This window comes from Apteryx mantelli, chromosome 5 (genome assembly GCF_036417845.1).
Source record: "Apteryx mantelli isolate bAptMan1 chromosome 5, bAptMan1.hap1, whole genome shotgun sequence".
NCBI lineage: Eukaryota > Metazoa > Chordata > Aves > Apterygiformes > Apterygidae > Apteryx > Apteryx mantelli.
Genome location: NC_089982.1, coordinates 39,874,698 through 39,897,681, shown reverse-complemented (window position 1 = coordinate 39,897,681; position 22,984 = coordinate 39,874,698). Strand labels below are relative to the sequence as shown.

Below are 22,984 nucleotides of genomic sequence, written 5' to 3'. Positions count from 1 at the left end.
TATTTAAGCTGGTAGCAACTTGGAACCTAGGTTTAAAGTAGCTGGCTTTGGTAGCATACTTCTAGCATTAAAAAAGTTTGCAAAATGTAGTATCAGTGTATTGATTAAAACAGGAGTTTCTATAAGAATTTTATCAGTAAATAAACACTTAATTTTCTTTTCTGTTCAGGTATGACTTTGTAGAAGTTGAAGAGCCAAGTGATGGCACCGTTTTAGGGCGCTGGTGTGGTTCCAGTAGTGTGCCAAGCAGACAAATCTCCAAAGGAAACCAAATCAGAATAAGATTTGTGTCTGATGAATATTTTCCTTCTGAACCTGGATTCTGCATCCATTATACACTTCTTGTGCCAGTAAGTAACATATTTCAGGATTGGAAAATTTCAGGAAAACAAATCTTTGAAGTGATAGCTCAAGAGAATCTTTGAATTGTTTAGAACTAGCTACTGTTTATTTCTTAATGATAATGGTAATAATGAATGATCTGTCTTCCAGAGTTGTACATTTTGTTTCTGCTTTATAACTGAGTGTTCTTGTGGTTTGTCTTGGATGGCTTTGGTTTGGGAAGTTGTGGGCTCAGTTGTTTGTCTGGAAACTTCAATAAAATGTTTGCATTCCTAATACAGTACTGTGAAAAAGGCATTTCTTCTAGCTTTGGGAAGAGAGAAAAAAAAAAAGCAGCATAAGAATCAGCTGCATGACATTTGAAGAGTATTAGGAAATAGAGAAAAAGAAAAATTGAAGTGATTAATGTTAGTCACTTGCTATTAGAAGTATACAGTGATCTTCTGTAAGCTATAGATGATTATACCTAGTTAAAATACAGGAAAGTTGGTATTCTTCTAAATTGTTTTATCATAGTGACAAGATAGACAATGCATAATACTCAATTTTCACTGCATTTTTTCCTGGAAAATGCACTTTGGACTTCTCTTGAGTGTTACTTAATACTTGTAACTCCCAGGTAATAAACACTTGTCTCTCTAACTATTCGTTGTCAATAGATTTCTGTTAGTTTTTTTCACCAAATGGAAACTCTAGGATAGCAAAAATAATGTTTATAGATTTTTCAAGGTTTAGATAACGTTCTGAAACGTCAGAGTGAAGTTGAACAGGAATTGACTTATTTTAGAATAGGTATTCTGATTTTTAAGAGAGTAAGGGAAAAAAATATACATATATATATATATATGCATTTTAAGTTCCTCGTAATTAGCTTAGTATCTTCTAAGTTGTCTTGTGGTCTGTGGTATTTGGTTGGTGGAAAATATTTGCAAGCTCAATAAAAAAGCTGATCAAAAGAATTCATGTTGTAACCCCAATGATATGTGCTTCACTCAAAACGTATTTGGCTCACTTGCTTCTTTTGCCATTTTCGTCTTTTCTCCATTTGCAAAACCCCAGTTACTGAGAAGAAACAACAATTATGTGCATCTTTTCAATAATACCTAATCTTCTACATAATATATATAGCATACTGATAATCTCCGCTAAGCGTGGTACTATATATACACATTATTTCCTGTTGTTTTCCTTTAAGTATTTATAAAAGTTTGGGCCTAACTAACTAAAAACTATTCCTAAAATGAAAAAGACTCATGGTCTGCATATTTGACTCCTTTCATGTTAGATACTTTTGTTAGTAGAATATATGACCTGATAATGATAAATTTTGGAATCAAATAAAGTTTTAATCAATCTCCAAACCAGCTTGGAATATGGTCAGCTTTAAAGTTTTGTACACCTGAGGGCAGAATGTAGTATGTTTACTTTAGAAAATGGTAAAAGAATATCCCTAAATAGATGCTTTTTGTGGACTGATGCCAGATTTTGTTGCTGCCTCTCTAATACTACATCCCATCTGCTACATGTCTGTCTGATTTATGTATGATCCAATTTTTGTGGAATGGATTAAACAAATGTACCTAAAAATACCAGAATATATGTATAATAACTGCCTTTATGCCATGCTGTACAAATGGACTCTCTAACTTTATTCTTCTACATTTGATTGGAAAAACTGGTTATAATATTTAAATTATCAACACTTGCAAAAAAAGAAAATCCTTTAATCATCAGAATACTTGGTCATTAACCTTCAATGTTAATTCAGTTGACAAAAACAGAGCTGATGCTATAGGATACTTTTTTTTTCCCCCTAATCCCTAGGTTGCTCCATTAGTGCAGCTTATATGCCTAAGAAATAAAAGTATGTACTATATTAGAAACCAAGCTATGTTATCTCTCACAAATGTGACAATGAAGAACAGTCCCCTTCATGTCACAGGAATTCAGAACTAGGTCCAAAATGCATAGTATAGCAACGGTTTCTTCAGTTTGTGAGAATTAGTTCCCAAATCTGTAGTTAAAAGGGATATGAGCCTTTTCATCAAAAGTTCTATCTTAATAAGCAATGCAGAATACATTTCCACATTGCAAATTGCATAATTAACAGCATAGCTTGTAAGTCCAACGGATGAGTTTCAGGATTAGACCTGCTCCATTGTACCTAGATGTATAGAAGACTGATGTCAAGAAGCTGTATTTGTCTTTAAAACTGTAATGCTGTATCATCTTACATTATAAGAGAGAGAAAAATTTACATCTCTCAAAAATAAAAGGAATAGGAATATAGGAATAAGTCTAAAGTATAAATAATTCCTGCTAAAATGTGACTGACTCACATAGTGATTCACTTCAATGAATTTGTCCTAAACAGTTAAAAATCTTTTTTTCTTTTTTTTTTTCTTTTTTTGAAAAGAGGGGAGGGTGAGAGGCCTGGTAGATCAGCAATGAGAGATTGTTTAGGGAGAAATGAAGCAAAACTGAAATAAAACAGTGCAAGCTTGTTTCTGTATTTGGAGGCCACACACAAAGAGAGGGGCACTGGACACATTTCAGGTCTTTTAAAGAGAAAGAGAAATGGCTTTGTTTAAATCTGCTGTAATTTATAGTATATATGTATTTTTACTTTGTATATTATATTTCAAACCAACTTTTCACATGGTGAATAAGTAGCAGGAGAATGGCTATTGATCTGATTGCTCTGCTTCTAAGAGTTAGTGAGTCAAAAGGACTCCCAGCAGTGCCGATGTCACTAGATTCAGCATTAGTTTATAGAAAGCTTTACCCCGGGATTGTAATGCATTGTGTAAAAGCAGTGCATGAACTATATAAAAGCAGAATGTTCCCTGAGCAAATCTTGAAGCTTTTCTTCAGGTGCTAGGTAATTAGAGTTTAATTACTTGAACTTCTTCGCTTTAAATTGCGTACCCCAGGTTCCTCAAGAGGAGCTTTCCATCATTTTGGTCTAACTCTGCTTTTCTTTCCTCTGTTCTATAGTTGTAAGTTAATTTTTTTCTGGAATGCCATAAAATGCAAGCATTGAAAAAGTTTATTCTGACTAAGGAAATCTAGTGTGTGTTATTTTGAAATTCTTGTGCTACTTTCAACACAACTGTTATTCTTAGAACTCCTTTTCATATTATGTGCTATCACTCAGGCTGTGATTACTGGGGAACTGCATTATTCACTAAGGGCGACTTAGTGGTTGTGCATTTCAACTGTTCAGCTCTGGTTTTATCAAAAATAGTGTATTTGGCAGCATCATATCAAACCTCCCGGAATTTTATTGCAAATACTATCCATATTCCATTTCCCTTGCCTCCGCCCTTCTCACTTGCCCCCAGTTACAGCTCTAATCTGTGTAGTAACCACATGCAATTGAAAGAAACCTTATAAACTATTATAATATGTTTGGGCTTCAGTCTTCCTAGTGACTCTTTTAGTTTAAATTATGTCAGTTACAAGTTTGGCCTAGAAACCTGAGGTAATAAAGTCCATTGTTACTTGGGGGAGCGGGTGAATGGGATACTTGATGCCTGAGGTGCCATTAAGGAATGCATGACTGATTGCCAAAGTAGTTATTAATTATTCAGGGCATTCAGAACAAAGCGGCTCCAGTTGAAGTTGAGGCTGGGGGTGACTATATTCCCCTTCTTTTTTGGCATATGGTAGCACGTCATTTGTCATTGAAGATCATGCCAAAGATCTTTGCAAAGAACGAGCTTAACCCTCTTGTATACAACTGAAGATGAAGAGGCAAATCCAAGAAGCTTCTTAAAGACTGACCTGGTTTAAAAGTGATTTGGCAGGTGTTTTGTGATTTTTATTTTTATTTTTTTGGGGGGGAGGGGGTGCAGTATCTGTATGGCTACCTGGAATTAATCCAAGAGGGATGTTTCTCTTTTGATAGATGGTGTCAGCACTCTAGCTGTTAACAGTAATGCTTAATGAAAGGTGATTAATGTTATGCAAATCATCTGTTTACAGCCATATAATAACTGTTCCTTTATTTCATCCAAACTGGCCCAGCTTTGTTGTTTTATGTTTGAACATGTTCATTTTGTTTGTGGGATCTTTATAATTGAGCTTATTTAAGGAAAAAGGCAAAGAAATTAAGTAATAGAAAAAATGAGTACTAATAAAAGAGGTAACTGTTACCTAGCATTCCCTTCCTTTCAAAAGTCCACAGATTTCAGAGATATAACATGCGTATCTCACATGTCAAGACAAAAGCCCTATAGAGTCCAAAATTTGGCTGCAATAACTGAAAATCCCACCAGAAATATCACAAAGGACACTGCTGATCTCCTAAGGAGGTGAAAAAAGGGCTTCATCTGCACTCTGAAGACATAAACAAAAGTATCTGGAAAAGAAATAGCGTGGTTTCAGAGTTTGAGCCAAAGTTGTATGCAGCAGCAGCAGCAGTGTGGAAGTCTTATTTTGCACCTTGAAATGCTTTAAGAAGTGGAAGGAGGACTTTGAAAAATCTTCGTATATTGACAAGAACTCTTAAAATCTCTGTCTTCGGAGTTTCCACTTGTTATGTGCCAATGATATCTAAGCCCATATACATCAACAAACTTTTAAAGGTGCTCCAGCATACAACTTCAATCATACAAATTTTCTATGTGGCAAAGAATGATTTATTATAAGTGGGAAAGGTTTTTAGACTAATTCTTTCCATGGAATTTAATTTGGAATAAATTTCTGCTGAGGACTAAAGAAAAATTTACTTTAAATTTCTTAAGTCAGACATTAAAGGTTACTCATAGATAGTGATGTGCCTCAGGCTCAGAACATGAAAAATAAAAAAAAAGAAAAAAAAGAAAAAATGAAAAAAAAAGAAGCAGAAAGAACCTTTGGAAGATATTTCCTAATAAAATAATAACATTATGTTTTCCTGTGACCATATCTCATTCTGTCATATGGACATCATAAGAAATTAAAAAATACATATGTGTGAGGCAGATTCATAGAGAGACAGGGTTAGAAATGAGTTTTGATTTCCTAACAAATCTGTGGGCCTGCACCAAAGTCAGTGGAAGTTTTGTCCCTGACCTGCATAACCTAAGATGACAATGTGGATCTTCTGAGACTCTAAATGGGAGAGAGACATTTAGAATCACATTTGTTTTCATTCAGTTCTTAGAAATCATTTTGGTGTTAATGATGAAAAGAGGACAATACCTGTTTATAGGGAAAATGGGCTGGGGAATTACCAGCCTTGTGGATTACGGCAGCAGTTATCCTTGGTCTTAGTGTAATCATTCATATTGACTTAATAGACATTGAAGTTTAAACCTGTGAACAAGCAGGGAGCACATCAGTAATGAAAATAATTTTCACCCATTAAATTTTAATACTGTAGTCCAGAGAATATTCTGGGAATCCACATTCGAGATCGAAGGATGTCTTGTAAATAAAGGTCATATTATGAAAAGATGTTATTTTGAACAAAATTACTGTTTTAGTTATAAGATTGTACCCTTTTAGTAAAGCACAATTAGATACTGCAACTCAAAATTTTAAATAAATGGTTTTCTTTCAGTGCATTTTGCACTCACAGTTTGAAGGATAATTCAGACAGAGCACTCTTTACTTAATGAGGGAAACAGCTGCCATAATTGCAAGGGATGAAACTTTTTTTTTTTTGAATAGTAATTGGGGTTTTTTTCTTCATTAAGTTCACTTAAGGAGGACTGAATTAGGTCTAATCAGGGCAATTACACAGAAGAAATTAACAAAAGGATATGGCCACTCCCTGTAGCAGCTACAAATATTGGCCTAAAAAAAAATCAAAGATTCTGTTCTCCTTGCCAAAGTCTTATAAAGCCTCACTTCTGAAATGTCCGTTTTCAAATGATTGGATGAGGATCAGATGAAGCTGGTTAGTCTTTTATCAGTTAGGACCAATACAGTAAAGAATTTTGTTATATATGTGAGTTTGAAAATGTATTACTCAATGGAGTTGGTAGTAATGTCAGGTTTCTGCACCTTTCCAGTTGCATTCCCAATTTTCCAAATGTCAGGCTGTCCAAAATCAAACCAAGGGTCTGTCTAGCCCTAGTATGTAGCTGTTGGTGGTCGTAAATGGATGACTAGAGAGCCGTAGGAAAAGGGTGAGTGTATGTGATTCTTCATATCTCCTCTACTCCCCCACTTACCAGCCATTTTCTGCACAAGGGGGGATTCCTTGTGCCTATGTGGCTTGTCTATTTAGTAATCCGTAAATCTGTAATGGACCTTTCTTGCAAATACTTGTCTGAATTCTGCCTGAACCCAGGAACTTGAACTTCATGCATTCACGACATTGATTGGCAGGAAGTCTCACAGGTCTGTTACGTATTTGCATGAAGAACCACCTCTTTTGGCTTTTTGAGCCAGGCTACTAGTGGTTTCATTTCAAGGCCACTAGTTCTTCCAGTGGAAGCAGCAGAGAACAGTCATTTCTACCCACCTTTTTTTATGGTATCCTTGTTGGGTTTTTTGTTTGTTTGGTTGTTTTTTTGTTTTTTTTGTAGACCTCTCTCACACTAAGTTAGCTATTTTCAATGCTGAGTAGTCCTAGATGGCTTAATCACTCTTTATAGGCAAGCCATTCCAAAGTTTTGGTCATTCTTTCTGTCTTTCTCTGGACTCTTTCCAGTTGGACGCTTTTGGAATTGGAGTCTGGAAACAGATAATTCTATGAAAATACCAGCAAGAGATCTGTGCCAGAATTAGTCACATGCTAAACTGATTGTTAGGCAAACCAGTAGTTGTTCTATAGTTAAAAATCACAGAGTGAGGCTTCTCTGGGATCAGGAGTAAGCAGACGGAATTGCTGAGAGTGGAGGTAAGCTGTCAGGAGTAGCAACCAGGATAAAAGGTGAGGAGACGGCAACAAAACAGGGAACAAGATGTGGAGCACCTCTGGAAGTGACAAATGGAGTGGTTGCCAGGACCATTTGATAATCACATTGATGTTGTTCTCACTGGTTAACTATTAGCTTCTCACAAATTTATACAAGCCTATTAAGTACTTAGTCCCCAAGGAGACTGATTGCTGCCAGATTGCTAGTTGTAGGACTAGTAGCTCAGTCATGGTCTGGCATAGGCTTACTTGAGGAAACAGTAGGTTATGAAGTGGTGAAAAGATTGACAAGCTGAAAAAACAGGGAAGAAGTAGACTCTACAGAAAAAGCAGCGACACTGATAGATTGAAAAGAGTGAGCCAGCAGTGTGTGGGAAAGAGAGTGGGAGAAACCTCAGAAAACTAGTCGAGAGATGCAAGTAGGGATTGCTGGAATAGGACAGCAGGTGTGCAAATGGGGTGTTAGGATATGGTAAATGAGAAGACTGGGTTGAGAACAAAGACAAGTTGTGGTTAGGACTGACTAGGGAAAGAAAAAAAAAAAAACTGGAACAAAGAATCAAGATCAAATGAAGTAGTAGAGACCCTGTACCTCATAAAAATAATCTTGGCCAAATAGAGCTGTGCCTAGACTACAGGTAGAGGTGCTGAGTAACCATGCTTTTATAGCAATAGATTGCATGAAAGTAATACAGTATTTTAGGTACTTTAATCTGATGAAAACTGGCTCAAACTGGCTAATATCTTTGACATCAGCTGGCAAAATATATGTTCCAACAGCATCTAATCATGGCACTAAGAGAAGATGGCAAACTCCTACAGCTGTCAGTTAATTCTTTAGCTTAGGTTTTTAGGAAGGAGAGGAGGTGTAGTAGGAGATGTCACATAGTCATGTTTTTGTTTCCTTCACTTTTTTTTTGGGGGGGGGGGGGTGTTTTTAATTACAAAAACCTGTGGCACTGTGTTCAGAGGTAGACATCTCTCTTCCAATTTGTATGTGTTAAAATATAGTATTTAAATACATGCTTGAACTTTTTTCCTACAGAATCCCTATGGAATATTGATAAAATATATTGAGAAGTAAGTCAAAGTCTATGTTGTATAGGCACCTAAAATCTGGCATCTCCTTCCTTTTAACCCTACTGTTTTGCAATAAAATGATACAGATTCCAGACCACTACTTTTGATTGAGAGGGACATGTTTGTATGCAAAACGTGTCATTTTACATTGTAAACTCACCGAGAGGGAATCCACATCTTAGTACATTTTGTAGAGCTCCAGCCTTTGTCTCATGTGGAGTTGTGGGTGCTACCTCAACGTAAATGTTCCACAGGAATGTCCAAAGGCTCTCTTAGTTTTTTTTTTTTTTTAATTTATTCCATAGTCATGGTTCAAATTTGTTTATTTTTATTGCTCATATCTATTTTAAAGAGTGCAGTCTCTCAGTTATTTTATGCGTTTTTTTATTTAATTCTTTACCAACTGTTAAATAAGCTGCTACTTCACTTTAATATTTTTGTAAAAACAAACACAAAACAAACAACACCCCCCCCACCACCTCCCTGTTCTCCTAGGTCTCTAGCTCAGTTTGCTTTTTGGGAGGCTATGTTTATCTTTATTTTTCATGTTTTAAGTATTATAAAATGTGATTGTCTGGTTGACTATCACTTTTCCAATTTCCAGGATCAATGTGTTATTCACAGCTTTTTGAGAAAGCACGCTGATGGCTTCTCTACAAATTCCAAAGCAAAGTGACTCAGTCCCATTCTCAAAGTAATTTCCTGACTAACTGGCACAGTCCTCGATTTTGTATGCTTTCAAATACTGAGATATTGTGTTTCTGACATGCTTGCTAGTGGGAAAAAAGGTAAGCACGTGCACATTTAATATTAGGTTTCAGGCAGCAGCATAATTTTCAGTTATGCTGTTTTAGCTGCCTTTGTGTCGTGTTCCTATCCATTATTAAAAGTTCAGCCATGCCACAGACCTATCCATTGCCTCATCCCAACAAAACAGGAGCACAGTGACTAGAGTGGTATGTCCTGTGATAATTTTTCTTACCTTAATGCAAGTAAGAAGTGATTAAAACAGGAACAGAAAGGAAGTATTTGGGACAAAAAAGAGTTGCTTAGTGTATCTTATCTATCTTGTTATGTCTGGTCCAGATGTGAAAGGGATTTTAGCAGAAGCAGAGTTGTGAGGGAGAAATGGGATGAGGAGTGTGAGATCAAATCAGCTGTGCAGCGGCTTCTGTAGATGACTGGCTGCACGGTCTAGCACCAGACTGGTGAAAGCACCTCTTAAAATTCAGGAGAAAAATTCTTGACAGAGTAATAACACTGTACAGTAGCTTCAGGGTGAGAGTTTGCTTGTGGAAAGATTAATGTAGGGTATTGGTAGTGGTGTTAAGAGAAATCCTTTTGCTTCTAAAAAGGGAGAGATAATAAGCACTGTGGAAATACTGAAATTTGCACCTGTCTCCTCTTTGCAGTACCTGGCCTCTGGTGTTACAGATGGGGATTATGAGCTGTCATTTGTTAGCTTCTCATAAGTACTCAGAACTTCTTAAATGATGATGATGAAAGGTTTGGCTGAAGAAGCCAGGGTTTTTGTTGACAAGTTTTTGCTTTTGTTTTCGTGGGAAAGTCTAGGTAATCACAAAGCTGTTGCACCTATTCTTTTAGTTATCTCTGACTAGAGTGGTGGAGAAAGAATTCTGGGGAGTTGCTTTTGTGGTAACTACTGGTAGCTGATACGCAATGAAGAACTGGAATTGTTTAAAAAAAAAAAAAACACAAACAAAAAACCCCTTGCATGTGAGAACACAGGGCTAAATTCATTCGACAAAAGACATTTCCAGAGACAGAATGCTCTTGCTACTTGAGTATTCATTTCCCTCTGTTTTTGAGCTAAGCAATAAATCATAGGAAGAAAAAATATTAAGTAACGTTATGAGAAGCACTAAACTGCTGGGCCTCAAATTGAAGGGAGCGATTTGATGCATGAAAGGCTTGGTTTAAAGATACTTGAAAAGTGGAATTATGAAGGCAGATGGAACAGCCTGTGGAAGAAATTTTACACGTAATACTGCAGACACTGTAAAGTTGGTAGTTCCTAATGGCCCTTTCAGCTGCAAAAGGATTCCTTAGGGGAACTCCATGATGTCGCTGCCCTGCTGTGTTGTACAACAGTTGTCAGATCTCATCTGAGCATGTCTGTTAGACGATATGGGGAATTTCAGTTGTAGGGGTGTAGATGATTTAAATCAATCTGATGCTTTATTTTGGAGTATGTAGCTCTGTCAATGTAAGAGTTTCTCAGTGGAAATCCTTTTTTCTACATATTCTTCTAACAGTGTGACAAATACCCTTTCAACAATGTGACTGTCTTTAACAAGTGAGATGCTATGCTAAGGTAGTTTTGTTAGAAGTCAATACCTTTATGGTCCTGTAAATAGTTATCATGGTAAATAGATTTTTTTTTAAATGGATTCTCATATGTTTTGTTTTCAGTATGTTTCTTTTAACTAATTTTATGTCAAATGTAATAGGTTCCATGGGTAAACATTTCGAATGCATTTCAGTTTGGATTTTTACTGAAAAGATCATTTACTTTACAGGTATGTGGATGTAAAAATGTCACTATTGTTAAAACTTCAAAACATCTGAAATCTAAAAATTTTTTGTACATGGATTTTGCTAATTCTGAGCCTGAACTGAACTGACCCTGAAGTTTACTGCTGATTGAGATGACTGAAATGAGTAGGTAGCCAAGGAGATTAAGATGACTGAGTTGACCCAAGTTAGAAAAATTACTCAGACATCACCTTTATTGTTTTTGAGGAAACAGCCAAATGCCAAAACATTGGGTGTTTTTAACTTGTCAACTGGCAGGATAGCTAGCTGTATATAGGTAAGCTTTTAATGTGTAAACTGTTAATAGGCTTGCCCTTGCTTATCTTTCAGAAATCACCCTGATCTTAGGAACTCTTTTGACTTGTGTGTCTTAAGGCATTTCAGTGTGGGGTGTTCTGGGTAATCGGAAGTTAATAATAAAATACTTACAGCTCTTGAATCATCTGCGTAATGCCCTTTTGGCATGGAATTTGCATCTGTTGGTCAGGGTAAATTCTGTCATTGTTCTTTTCTTGTTTGCACTCTGTCAATAAATGTAACTGTAAATATTGTATATATATTTTTTTAATTGCTTTTCTGCCTAAGGAAGTCATAGGCCCCTTTCATGTGGGAGAAGCTAGCAATCAGGCCTAAAATAGCAATGCATCTTTTGACACAACATAAATGTAGAATTAAGGTTCAAAAGAGCTTTTTGAAACTACTTGCTGGTATAAAACACTTGAGAATACACGTCAGCTTTTCACCAAAACACAAAAATAGATAAATTGTCAGTAAAAAAGACAAAGCAAAAATTATCGGAGTTTTTCAATTACATTCCCTAATGTTATTAAGAATGGAAGTTGAGAAATTACTTTTAGAGCTAAATATTTACATGGATAAAAGACTAGATAAAATTTGAAAGTAATGACTTTGCTAACAAGTCATAGCTAAAAACATTGGAACTTAAGGAGCAAACCTGCAGGTCTGTGACATGGTAGAGGTGATCAGATTGGATGCTTGACACTTTGGAAACGTTTGACCCAGGTGAACGGGGCGCTTGTGCGAAGCCTGCTGTACAGAGGCCAGCAGCCCGGCTGCAGCTGTTTCGGGCAGTTGTCAGCCCCACGGCAGCTTCCCCTTCTCTTGTAGTAAACCCAACTCCTGTGGTTACATGCTGCAGAGCAGCAGCACCTTCCTGCTCAGTTTAGACACTAAAAACAGCTTTGGGGAGATGTCATGATGACAGAAGACCAAAGTAAACTGAACTGTTATTTTTGAGAGCTACTAACATATATCTCTATGTAGTCAAGGGGTTATTTAACCATTTTCTTAAAAATAAGAGTAAGCAGAGGAGGAGAAAGTAACACCTAATATTTTTCTGTAACACTGCTTGTAAATAGTGTTGTTTGTTGCAGATTTTCACTTATGTAGTAGGTACACTTTCAGTGCCTTCTGTGATTATTTTGTAAGATGGTCGTTGTCCATAGTTTTTAAAAAGGCATTTTTTATTTTTTGTCATTTATTTCCTGCTTTTATATGAACTGTGCATCTCTTACTAGTGCACCTAGTATTTTAAGAAACTGTATTGGGAAGGGGCTTCTTTAAGTTGGAAAAGAGTGTTGCTGTGCTGTTAAGGAAAAAAAATCAAAATAAAACTTCCATAACAGGGTTTGGTATTTCATTATCTGAAAGTGCTTACAGATTATAGGAAAAATTGGAAAATTAATAAACTGAAAGCTGCCCAAATGTGAACAGAAACAACATCTTTACTCTGCAGGCCTTTTTATTATTTTTTTTTAATTAAAACTTTTTAATTAAAAATTTTTTTAACTAAAAAAAAAGGCTTTGTAAAAACAATTGTTTGCTGTTGCTTCCTAAGTTTGATTTATGCAGTACATCTCAATTGCATTTCATTTTTGGTATTGAGAGCTTTCACAATTAGTTTCTCATTAGTTTTCACATTGGAATGTCTGTCACTAATGCTCAGGATAAATGTGGTATATACTAAGGTTTATACTCAGTGTGCTTGTAAATAAGAAGATAATACCTTTTTAATATCAGTTTAATTATTTGGCTTATTTCTGAAACTGTTTTGTCAAGCTTTCGAATGACATTTGTAGAGAATGGGATTTGTTCTTCTTTATGATCATATGGTTTTTGAAGCACGTTTGCTGTCATGTTCAAAGGATGAACTTGTGGTTGACTAACATCTTTGTCCGGTAGGCTAATGCAATAAATAACTTCATTTGTGTAATGTTGGATTCAGCAGAATGAAAACAATGCCTGCAGTTTACAGAGAATCAGATTTTTTACAGTGCTGGAAAATTCAGGTGGAACCAATATCTCAATTTGACTTGCTATTTAAACTGATAAAAAAAGAAAAAAAAAAACCACATCTAACCACTTCCTAGATTGTGATGAACAGCAGCCCATGAAACCACAATTAATCAAAGCTTAGAAAACCACAGTTTTTGATGTCTGTGTTCTGTAATTAGTTCCATATATTCTACATGAAATCATCAGAAGCACCGAGAATTCCTGAATCAGTGAACAGAAAAGAAGCTGAGCGAGAAAATATTTTTGAGTATAAATAAACTCCAGCAAAAATAAAAGCAAAAAAGTATGTTTCAGTGTGTAAATATTCATTTTCAAATGCACTTTAATAGCCATTTTATAAGAAGGGTACATGTGTGAAATTGAATGAACAAAGGCTCTGCAGAAGGCTATACAACTCTTCTTAAAACTATGCCTTTGAAATAAAAAAAATTCCCTCGCTTAAATGATAATAAGGTGCAACATTGCTCTATAAATGGGTTAAGATTAGTGCTGCTTCAGTGTGTGGCACTTGCTTTCTTTCGCAGATAACAGTGAGTTTATAGTTTTAAAGTATGGTGAATGTGTAAGAGTAGAGGAGTACTTTGAAAGGAGATGCAACTATATGTATCCGGACTGAAATCCCTTCACGTCAGTGTGATGGTGCCAGCAGTTCTGGTTGCAGGTTTGGGACCATAATCAATAACTAAATAGATTCTTCTAAAATGTTATAAGGAAAATAAACTGCATGACTGAGAACATAAGTTAGCATGATTTTTTCCATTATTCGTATTTACAGTGTGCAGCCTTTACTCATACTATGCTAACATGCTCTAATTAAGTTAATTTTTTTAAAGAATTAAAAGACTTGATCTAGTTGACCAGATCAGTTAGAGATAATTTGTCAACATCTGTGGACAGTAACAATGTTCTAACCAGATCTTTTTCAGGCTTAACGGAAATTGATTGATTTGCTAGCAATCTTCAGGAGAATGAGATTTTGCTATACAGCATAATGGATTTGTTAATGCTGTAGGTTTATTATGTGTAAGATGTCATCTTTCCTTTTTTTATTTTTTTTATTACATGTGTCGAGAGGGCTGAAAAGGAATTGCACGTACAAAGGGAAACATTTATGCATTGTAATAAAAATAATTAGATTATCTGTTTTAATGATTTTTTTTTTAATGACAGCAAGGGTCAGGCTGAGGCAGTTACTTGTAATGGTGCCTTAAAATTTAACATATTCTAATTTAATGCATTTGCTCATGCTGTAAGCAGCAGAAATGATTCAAAATCTCATGAGAGCTATTCAAAATAGAATGGAGTAGCCTGCTTTCAAACCAACTTTGAAGCATTCTTTTGAAATAGCAGCCATACTGACTGAAAAAGTAGAGACGAGCAGAAATGCTTCTACTTTTATTTTATAGGTGATGCTAAAACCTTTCCTAAAATGAGTCAGATTACATGGTATTTTGAGGCTTCAAAGAAACTCTAAATGGTACTGGCAAAGGAACTTCTCCTGCTCCCAAACCCAACTCTTATTTAAAAATATGTTCTTCCAGAGTCCTGGGGATTAGCTATGACTTTTTAGTTTTCTTCAAGAGAAAGTAGCTAAATTGAGTCCAAAATAGAAAGTAGTTTCATTAACTTCCATATTCTTATGTGAGTAAGGGATTGTGGGTGGACATGCAATTAGGAACCCTACCCCCCTCCCCCCCCCCCCACATATTCTGCATTTAAATAGACAGGCATGCAGTCATTGCTTTTTATTACAGCATCAATATAATAAAGGGTTAAATGTACAAATGAAGAAATAATCTCTGAGGGGAAGAAAAGTGTGTTAGAGCTTGATTATGCATACAGAAGAATTGGGGCCATAGCTAGTCAATGGGGGAAATTTTTGAATTAATTTATTTCTAGAATTCAGAATTTTCCATCCTTGCTCGATATTTGTAACTGTTCATTAAGTCCATGGACAAAGATTTCTTAGATAATCTTTTGCACTGCTTCACACAGTTTGAAACTTTTTTCTAATGTGTAACATAAATCTTCCTGGCAATAAATGGAGCCGAATATTTTTCGTCCTGTCATTGATGGACTTAGGGAACAGCTGATAATCTGAGGCTTTATTACACATTTATTATCACATCTCCTGTCAGTCTAGGCTCTTCTAGATTAAAGAAACTTGTATCACTAAATCTTTTATCATGGTTCATGTTTTCTTTTTCTTCTTGTTTTTTTTCCTCTGAATGTTTTCTCTCTGTCTGCCTATTTCTTACAAGAGCTGGAGATGAAACCAAACACTGTGTTTCAGCCAAGACCTTTCTGGCAGCTCAGTAGTATCGCACTATGGTGCTGTTATGAATATATCTCTGAGATTTACCTTTTTCATGACAGGACCACGTTTTTCTCCTATTCGCTATAACCCTGTTTCTTCTGATGATCTACTTACTTTGTATTTATGCTTTTAATTTTCTATTCCTGAATGCAAGTGTCTTTGGAATACATTTTTCTTAAATTTCTTTTATTAATCATACTTTTCCAATTCATTTTGCCTTTTAGTTATTGTGTAATCACATATAATATACATAATGAGGTAGCATGCGATGGGAATTAAGAGATATGGATAGTGGAAAATATGTAGGTAAAAGTGATACAGCTAGGCATAAAGGATATGTCAGAACAGCATTATGGCTAGTGAGTATAGGGGTCTCAAAGCTAGCTCACAGATTAGATATCTGGCTTGTTCAGTTTGAAAATCTTTACGTGAGCAATGTAGTCATAGTCATGCTTTGTAGTCATATGCTTTTTAGCTTATGATGTGTTACATTTAAAGTAAGTTTAAATGTGACAAAATACAGATTATTTTTCTTCATGAATCTTCAAATACAGTAAATCTCTAACATGTTTGTGACACTATGTAATGATACATCACTACAGATCTGGGACTCTTTTTTTACAAAGTAATTTTTTGTTCAAGGACTTTCTACCTTCAAGGCAAGGCAAGCTCTGATTTGCAAGGTCTGCTCTACAGGAATGTTGGGTGTGTCCCTTTTCTGGTCATATGAAATGCACAGAAACCTATAATGAAGTGCAATTTAGCACGTATATTGAAATATCAAATTAAAATTGCATGTACTGTAGAAGTCATTTTCATCATCCTTGCCAAATACACTTCCCAGTAGTAATAAATAGTCATTTCTAGTGTTTAATGTTTGACAAACCTCCTATGAACCTACTGGGATAAGTAAACAATTTGTTAACAGCAGCTACCCATTTCTAATACCTGGAGTAAACTTAGAAGAGTAGTTTGTTTCCCTCACTCCAGACACTTTCTGTTGTTCTATTCAGTTTAGCTTTTTATAAGAATTCACGTATTTTTGACTTAAATGAGTATTTAAAAAAAAAAAAATCTGCAAATATTATGTCCTTTAATTATGGTTGACCACATTCCCTGTCATAGAAGAATGTACAAAACCTTTTTTTTATTCAGAACAGCTGCAATTATGTTGGCTGCTTATTCCTTATAAAATGCTGTTTATCAGGTAAGAACTAGAGCTTTGTATACAGAACAGAAAAAAAAAATCCGATTGTAAATCATAAATGTAAATCATAAATACAAGTGTGTTTTTTGTATGAATTTTAGATGTGTTTATAAATGAGGTGATTAATAATCATGGTACCTACTTTGCAATAAGCTTTGAGCAAACTCCTGGTACCATGTGTACATGCTCACTGAAGTCTTGTGGTTGCAGGGATGTTTTTTGCATTGACTCATTGGTGCACATAAGCTTTCACGTTACTGCTTCCCAATGATAGGCTGGTGTATTTCTCCTTTTATATGAGAATTTTGCATTTTAAACATAATTTAGATTGTGCTGTTGCAAATCCTTTTCTTAATTAGAGTAAAAGCTAATCCACATTTTAGCCTAGAACAGATACATATGCAGGACTTTATATTGTATCAAAGTTTCAATAAAAGAAGTTGATCTGTGTTGGGATTCTTTTGGTTCTGCCTTTCAGCTAAAGTTCAGTTAAATTTTTAAGCTAGGGATCTCTCTATGCTAAATTTGACTTTTGGTCTAAAGTATAAAAAGGATTTAATAAGATCTCATTATAAGTACTGAGAAGAGAACAGTCTTGCTCTCTGTGTCTCGCTCTCTCAGGCTTGTGCTCTCTCTTCTATAGCAACCAAATATTTGATATATAATTTCTTATAAGATTTCCATTCTAGAAGGGAATAACAAGTGTGACAGTCATCAAAATAGAAAATTCCAGAAAATATCTTTTAATGGATTAAAAAAAACAATAGCAATGCTAATGTACTAAGTATAAAGAAGAAATAAACTCATTCATCCAGTAGAACTGAGTCTTGAGGTAGGGTATATAATGATACTTATTCCTCTCCTTTATTGACCATACACATCTTGCATTTATATTTACATTCACAAGATGAAGGTAAAAGGTTCTTTATTCCAGTGTTTGAAAAACATTTCTCTCTGAGATATCTACTCTTACATGCATACAAGTATGTATATGTCCATGAAAATATATTACTGCAAAGTGTTATTACTGTTGTAAACAGTTACAACAGTAAGAAGTACCCTACTGTCTTAATCACCATTCAAGCACAAAACAAAAAGATAAGTAATTGCCTAAAGAGTTTATATTTGAGATATATAAAACAAAAACATGATAGCGGATGTATACAGAAAGCCATGAAGTAGTTTTGGAAAGGTCTCTGTGGAGTTATACTTTAGGTCCAACAGTGAGAGCAGTAGGAGCAGAAAACATCATATTTGTTGGAAAATTTAACAAGTAATCAATAGACTTCTACACTGGAGGAAGGTAGGAGACTGGAGATGGCCTTTGTAATGATGAGAGATGATAGAGAGAGGATAAAGTGTATGGGTCCTTTTAAAAACTAAGAGAATTAGTTTCTGTAGTAAGGAAGAGTTAATAGGAAGATGCAAAGGTGGGGATGACAGTTACTATTCAGGAAAATACTTTGTGTGTTAAAAACTGAGTCTTCATTTTTTGAACAGCACCATGTGTTGTAAATAGTTAACCCAATGTCATGAACAGAGGTTTCTCAAAGCAGAAGACTGCTAACAAGATCTGCTACAAGTGATTCAACCAAACTTTTTAGCCTTACAAAAGGCATGCATTCCCTCACACCTTCCCTACATTGAAATGATTCATTGCGGCTGTTAATTAGTTTTAAAAAAAATAAATAAAATCTGTAAATGTAAAGAAAATGCTATCAGACATGGAGTTCATAATTTCTTTGTCAGAATCTAGTTAGTTTTAAATGCATTGTATGTTGGTTTGAGAAGGTTAAAATGCGAGTCTTTGAAGTTCAGAAACCAAAATGTTTTGCAGTTGTTACTGTGTTACAAAAGGTAGACTTACTTTTTCTTCCGGGTTTCTACATATATATGGAATGGGGAGAATTCACTGTAAAGTTCATTTAAAGTCTCATTTAAAATAGAAAGACTTGTAAACAAGCAGATAGCAATTACTAAAAAATAAGGTTTTGAAAGAAGTTTTAGTTAAGATATGACCTTATGCAAATGTTTTTATAGGAACCAAAAACCAAGGATTATGTACCGAAAATTAGTTTGTATATCCACAGTAATCTGAAAACAACAAAAATGACAAATTATTTGAGGAAAGGACTTCAGATTAAAAAAAACCATTGATTTAACTACTTTGAAACTATTTTAATATAGTGGAGATAATATTATGACATAATTGGTTCTATACTTCTAGGCCTGATTCAGTACAGCACTAAGTGTTTGCTTAAATCCTCCCTGTTCAGCTAAGTACTTCAGGAAATGCCTTCAACATATGGCTGAGTGTTTGGCCACTGAGTCAACATATGTCTGAGTCATTAGCAGTCATGAACTTCTTTGAGTCTTCTATCTAGAATCTTTTATCATTCAGTACTGTAGCCACGAATTCCTAATGTAAGCAAATATAGTAAAAACCCATGGAAAAGATAGGCATCAAAACTTGACTCCTCTTGCAACTAGCAGGCTGAATCTGCAAGCTTTATGGTTTCCAGGGGTTGTATGCTTCATGATTTGAGACCTCTGCAGTTGCTTGCAATGCTGGCAACACAGCTCTCAAACAGAATTTTTTACATCTCCTCTCTTCTCCTTAATTAGAAGAAAGAATAAATTAGTGAATGAAAATAAATGCCCAAAAGAATTTAAGAATGACTGTATCATTTCATAGAATAAAGAATACTTTCACTAGGTGGTGGGAGAGAGAAATTTGGTGATTTTGTAGTGCTTGTGAATTCTTAATGAGCTACTGCATGCTGCTTTGGTGAGACTTGCTAGGTACACTGGAAAATTTAGTGATTTCCATGCAACTACATCCAATAAAGATACTTGTGAATGTGTATATATTTCCTAGAGAATAGAAAACACTGCAAGTACTACAATGAAGTGTATTAACAATAAAGTATTCATACAAGAATAAAGTAGTATGAACATTAGTTTTCTTTTTGCCTTCAAAATAAATGACTGGCTTATTGCTGATAGGTATGATCACAGGAAAAAGCAGTGTGTGTGTGTGTGTGTGTATACACACACACGTATGTATATACATACGTGTGTGTGTATATATACATATATATATATGTACACACACACACATATATTTAAAACAAGGATTATAGATCACTAATTTATGAAAAAATTATCCAGATCACTAACATATTTTAAAAATTTCTTCCAGAGATCATTTTTATCGATGACATACTCTAAGAGCTTATGAACGTGTTCTAGATAGCTGTCATCTTTGGCTGGACATGAGTGATTCTTACATCCTATGCTGTGTATTTCAAAGGATGTTGGGATGCATGGACAGGCTGTGTTTGGCAGGGAGAAAGCTGATAATCACTGACATCCTGTGCTCTTTTCCTGCTACTAATTTCTTTGAGAGCATCTCCTAGCTGTTTCCAGCAGAATTGGATCCTGGACCCTTGCTGTGAATTGCACAAAACCTCTCTCTGGGGGAATATTTAGCACTTTTTCAAATCTATTTTATCACAAAATTTTAAGAGAACCTGATGTAATGTTAGGCTTCTGCCAACAGTACTTTTACATTTTTATTCCTTCCTATGGCTTCTGGCTGGTAGTCTGGTGGTAGATCATGGGAAAGGCTAAGTCGGCTAGGCTAGGTCTGTCTGTCCCTGTGATCTTCCCCCCCCTTGCCCCTCCTACCTCCCCAGTGTGCTTCCCAGGTAACATGCAACTTTATTAGTAAAAATTCACATTGGTTACAAGCAAAGACAGAAAGGAAGTAAGGTATACACTTTCTTGTGTGACCTTTCTCCTTTTCGGGGTTAAGGAAAGGAAAGCAGAAATGATGCACAATTTGGGAAGTGAGGCTCTGTGTCAGTGCCTTAAGAAACTACTCATATGGAGTTTGGAAAGCCATCTCAGACCCTGGTCTTTAATGTGAGATAAAAGGAAAGCCTTGCATACATACAAAGAGAAGCCGGACAAGCTTTGATAAGTGTTGGCAGCACACTGTAAGAACAGACAAATTGGGGAGCTTAACAAGGGCAGAAAGCTGGAGGTGCAGTAAGGGAAGAGGGGGCTCTCATCTTGCTCTCGGGGTCTCATGTATAGTGGCTGATTAAATTGGAGAGGCTTGCTACTCCTACTTGTCTGTCATTTGTCTGCCAAAAGTTACATCCCTGAAGTGAGGATAGCTGAACTGGATGGCTATTTGCTTTAGTGCGACTGAAGTTTAGTTCATCAAACTCTGTACTTAGTAGCCCTGGAGCTGCTGTATGTCTCATTTAGCCGTCCTTGCTGTTGTGATAGTAACTTCAGCAAGAGGCAAGAAGTACTGCAGTGGATGGGACCGGCGTCAGCCTTCCTGGCTTACCTCTCTGTCACACACGAATAAACATGCTTGCCTTATTCCATGGCTTTGGCAGTCTAAACATTATCTTCCCTTTCTCCTTCTTTTTTTCATTTCTTTGCTGGAGGCACAACAGGACAATCCTGGAACTTGGCTTCCCTCCTTAGGTGGCTGCCTGCAGGCCCTACTGCAGATCACTTTCACTTCCTTCTGGGTTGCTACTTGAACAGGACTAACATTTTGCATAGTGTTGACTCAGGTTAATGCTTACATGTAGCACAGAGAGGATGAATCTTTACAGGTGAGACACTTTCACAAATGAGTTAGCTTTTCTGTACTGTACTCTACACGTGAGCAAGTAAAAGTTCTAGAAAATTGTCCGTTTCAAGTAGGTATGGATTTCTAGATGCTTTTCAGAATCCTTGCTGCATGTATCTATGGGAGAGAAGAACTGTTGTTATGCCAAGAAACTTCTGTGTCCTCAGGGAAAGTTCTTTCTGAGCTGGATATTTGTTCTCTTGTGTAGCTTCTAATGACGCTAATAAGAGCGTTACCTGTGAATATAAAGGAAGAAAATAGGCTTTCTTTATTGTGAGTGTTACAAGAATGTGCATGTACTTTTAGTTTCAACAGCATATCTCTAAGCAGGGCTCAGGGTGTTCTTTTATAATAGTAACAATAATAGTAATAAAGTCCTGTAAGGATATTCCACTGGAACAAATATATGTTATTTCTTTCAACACATTGGTCCTAGCTGTATTTCCAAGAGGGAGATGTGTCTCTGAGTTTTTCTTTTTTATAGCATCTCTTCTAGTCTGATTAAACTATATTGATGATTATTATTTTCTCCAAATTATGCCTACTGATGAATGGGCTTTCACTCAGACACTTTTTGACAATGTTTTCTTCAAGACAAGGAGTGAAAAAAATTGGATTTTCTTTTGGGGAGAGGAATTTCTTTTTTAAAACATATTATTCCCTACTTGTAAATGGCATGTCATACCAAGTATCTGACTCACTTGTTTTTTTGTTCCAGACTTAACTCTGTGATTGCATTATTAAACATGAGAATCCTCACTCTTGCCTGCAGCAAACTAACAAAATTGCTTCTTTCCTTTTCTTTAACCAGAAGAGGCTCTCAGTACACTAACAGTCTTATCCTATGAGATAGAAGCAAAAGGAAGGCTTTACTTAGATCATAATGGTGCTTAAGAGCTGATCTGGTGTAGATTCAAGGTGAATGCTGTTTTATTTTGAATTGTTCATCTGTAGAGCAAGTACACAGGTTCTGCGTAAGGGAAGAACTGACCAATAGAGGTAGAAGGGGTAGGTTTATAACATACAATCTCATATCCAAAGTTGATTCTTCTGGATTCTTCAAAAAGACAATAATAAGTACCTAGGAAATATTTATTGTGTTCATTCTCTCATGGAGATTGTGAGATTGAGGAAGTGCCGTTATCCTCATTTTACAAATGTGATAAGGCTGCAATACAAACTTCCATGATATGAAACTCCTGATGTCAGAGTGAATCTAAAATGTTTGTGTTATTGGCCACTATGCCAAAAGGTTGTGATGACTTAGCTGTTGGAGGTCTGCACTGTGAATAAGCTTGTGGTTAAAGAAAAATGGAGATGAGAAGTGTTCTTTTTTAGCCAGATTAGTTCTTGATTATGATGCAGCCACATACACAGTCATGTTGGCACAACAAGGGGATGCTGCCGCCAGATGGTTTATACCATGAAGCCGTGGCCTAAATAATATACTCAGGGTCACGCAGGAAGTATGTGGCAAAACAAGAAATTAATCACAAGTCTTCAAAGTTAGGCTACATGCTAAATCATCCTTTAGGTCTCAGCTTCAACTAGGTAATTTCAAATTCAGTTGTTGCAGTTTTTACTCAGACTCACACTTTATTAATGGCTGCCTTCTTTTCTAGTTGCAACAGTGTCATACCCTTTCCTCTTTGGGAG

The 22,984-nt window shown here is 35.7% G+C and overlaps 1 protein-coding gene across 2 annotated transcripts in view; it reads left to right on the top strand.

Annotated features, from left to right (window-relative positions):
* The window catches only part of PDGFC (platelet derived growth factor C), a 133,203-nt gene that overhangs the window by 97,195 nt on the left and 13,024 nt on the right, over positions 1 to 22,984 (top strand). For both annotated transcript variants that reach the window (XM_067297847.1, XM_067297846.1), the window contains one exon: positions 170 to 350. In XM_067297847.1, the coding sequence (XP_067153948.1) occupies positions 170 to 350 (181 nt within the window). The remainder of the gene's footprint in view (positions 1 to 169; positions 351 to 22,984) is intronic.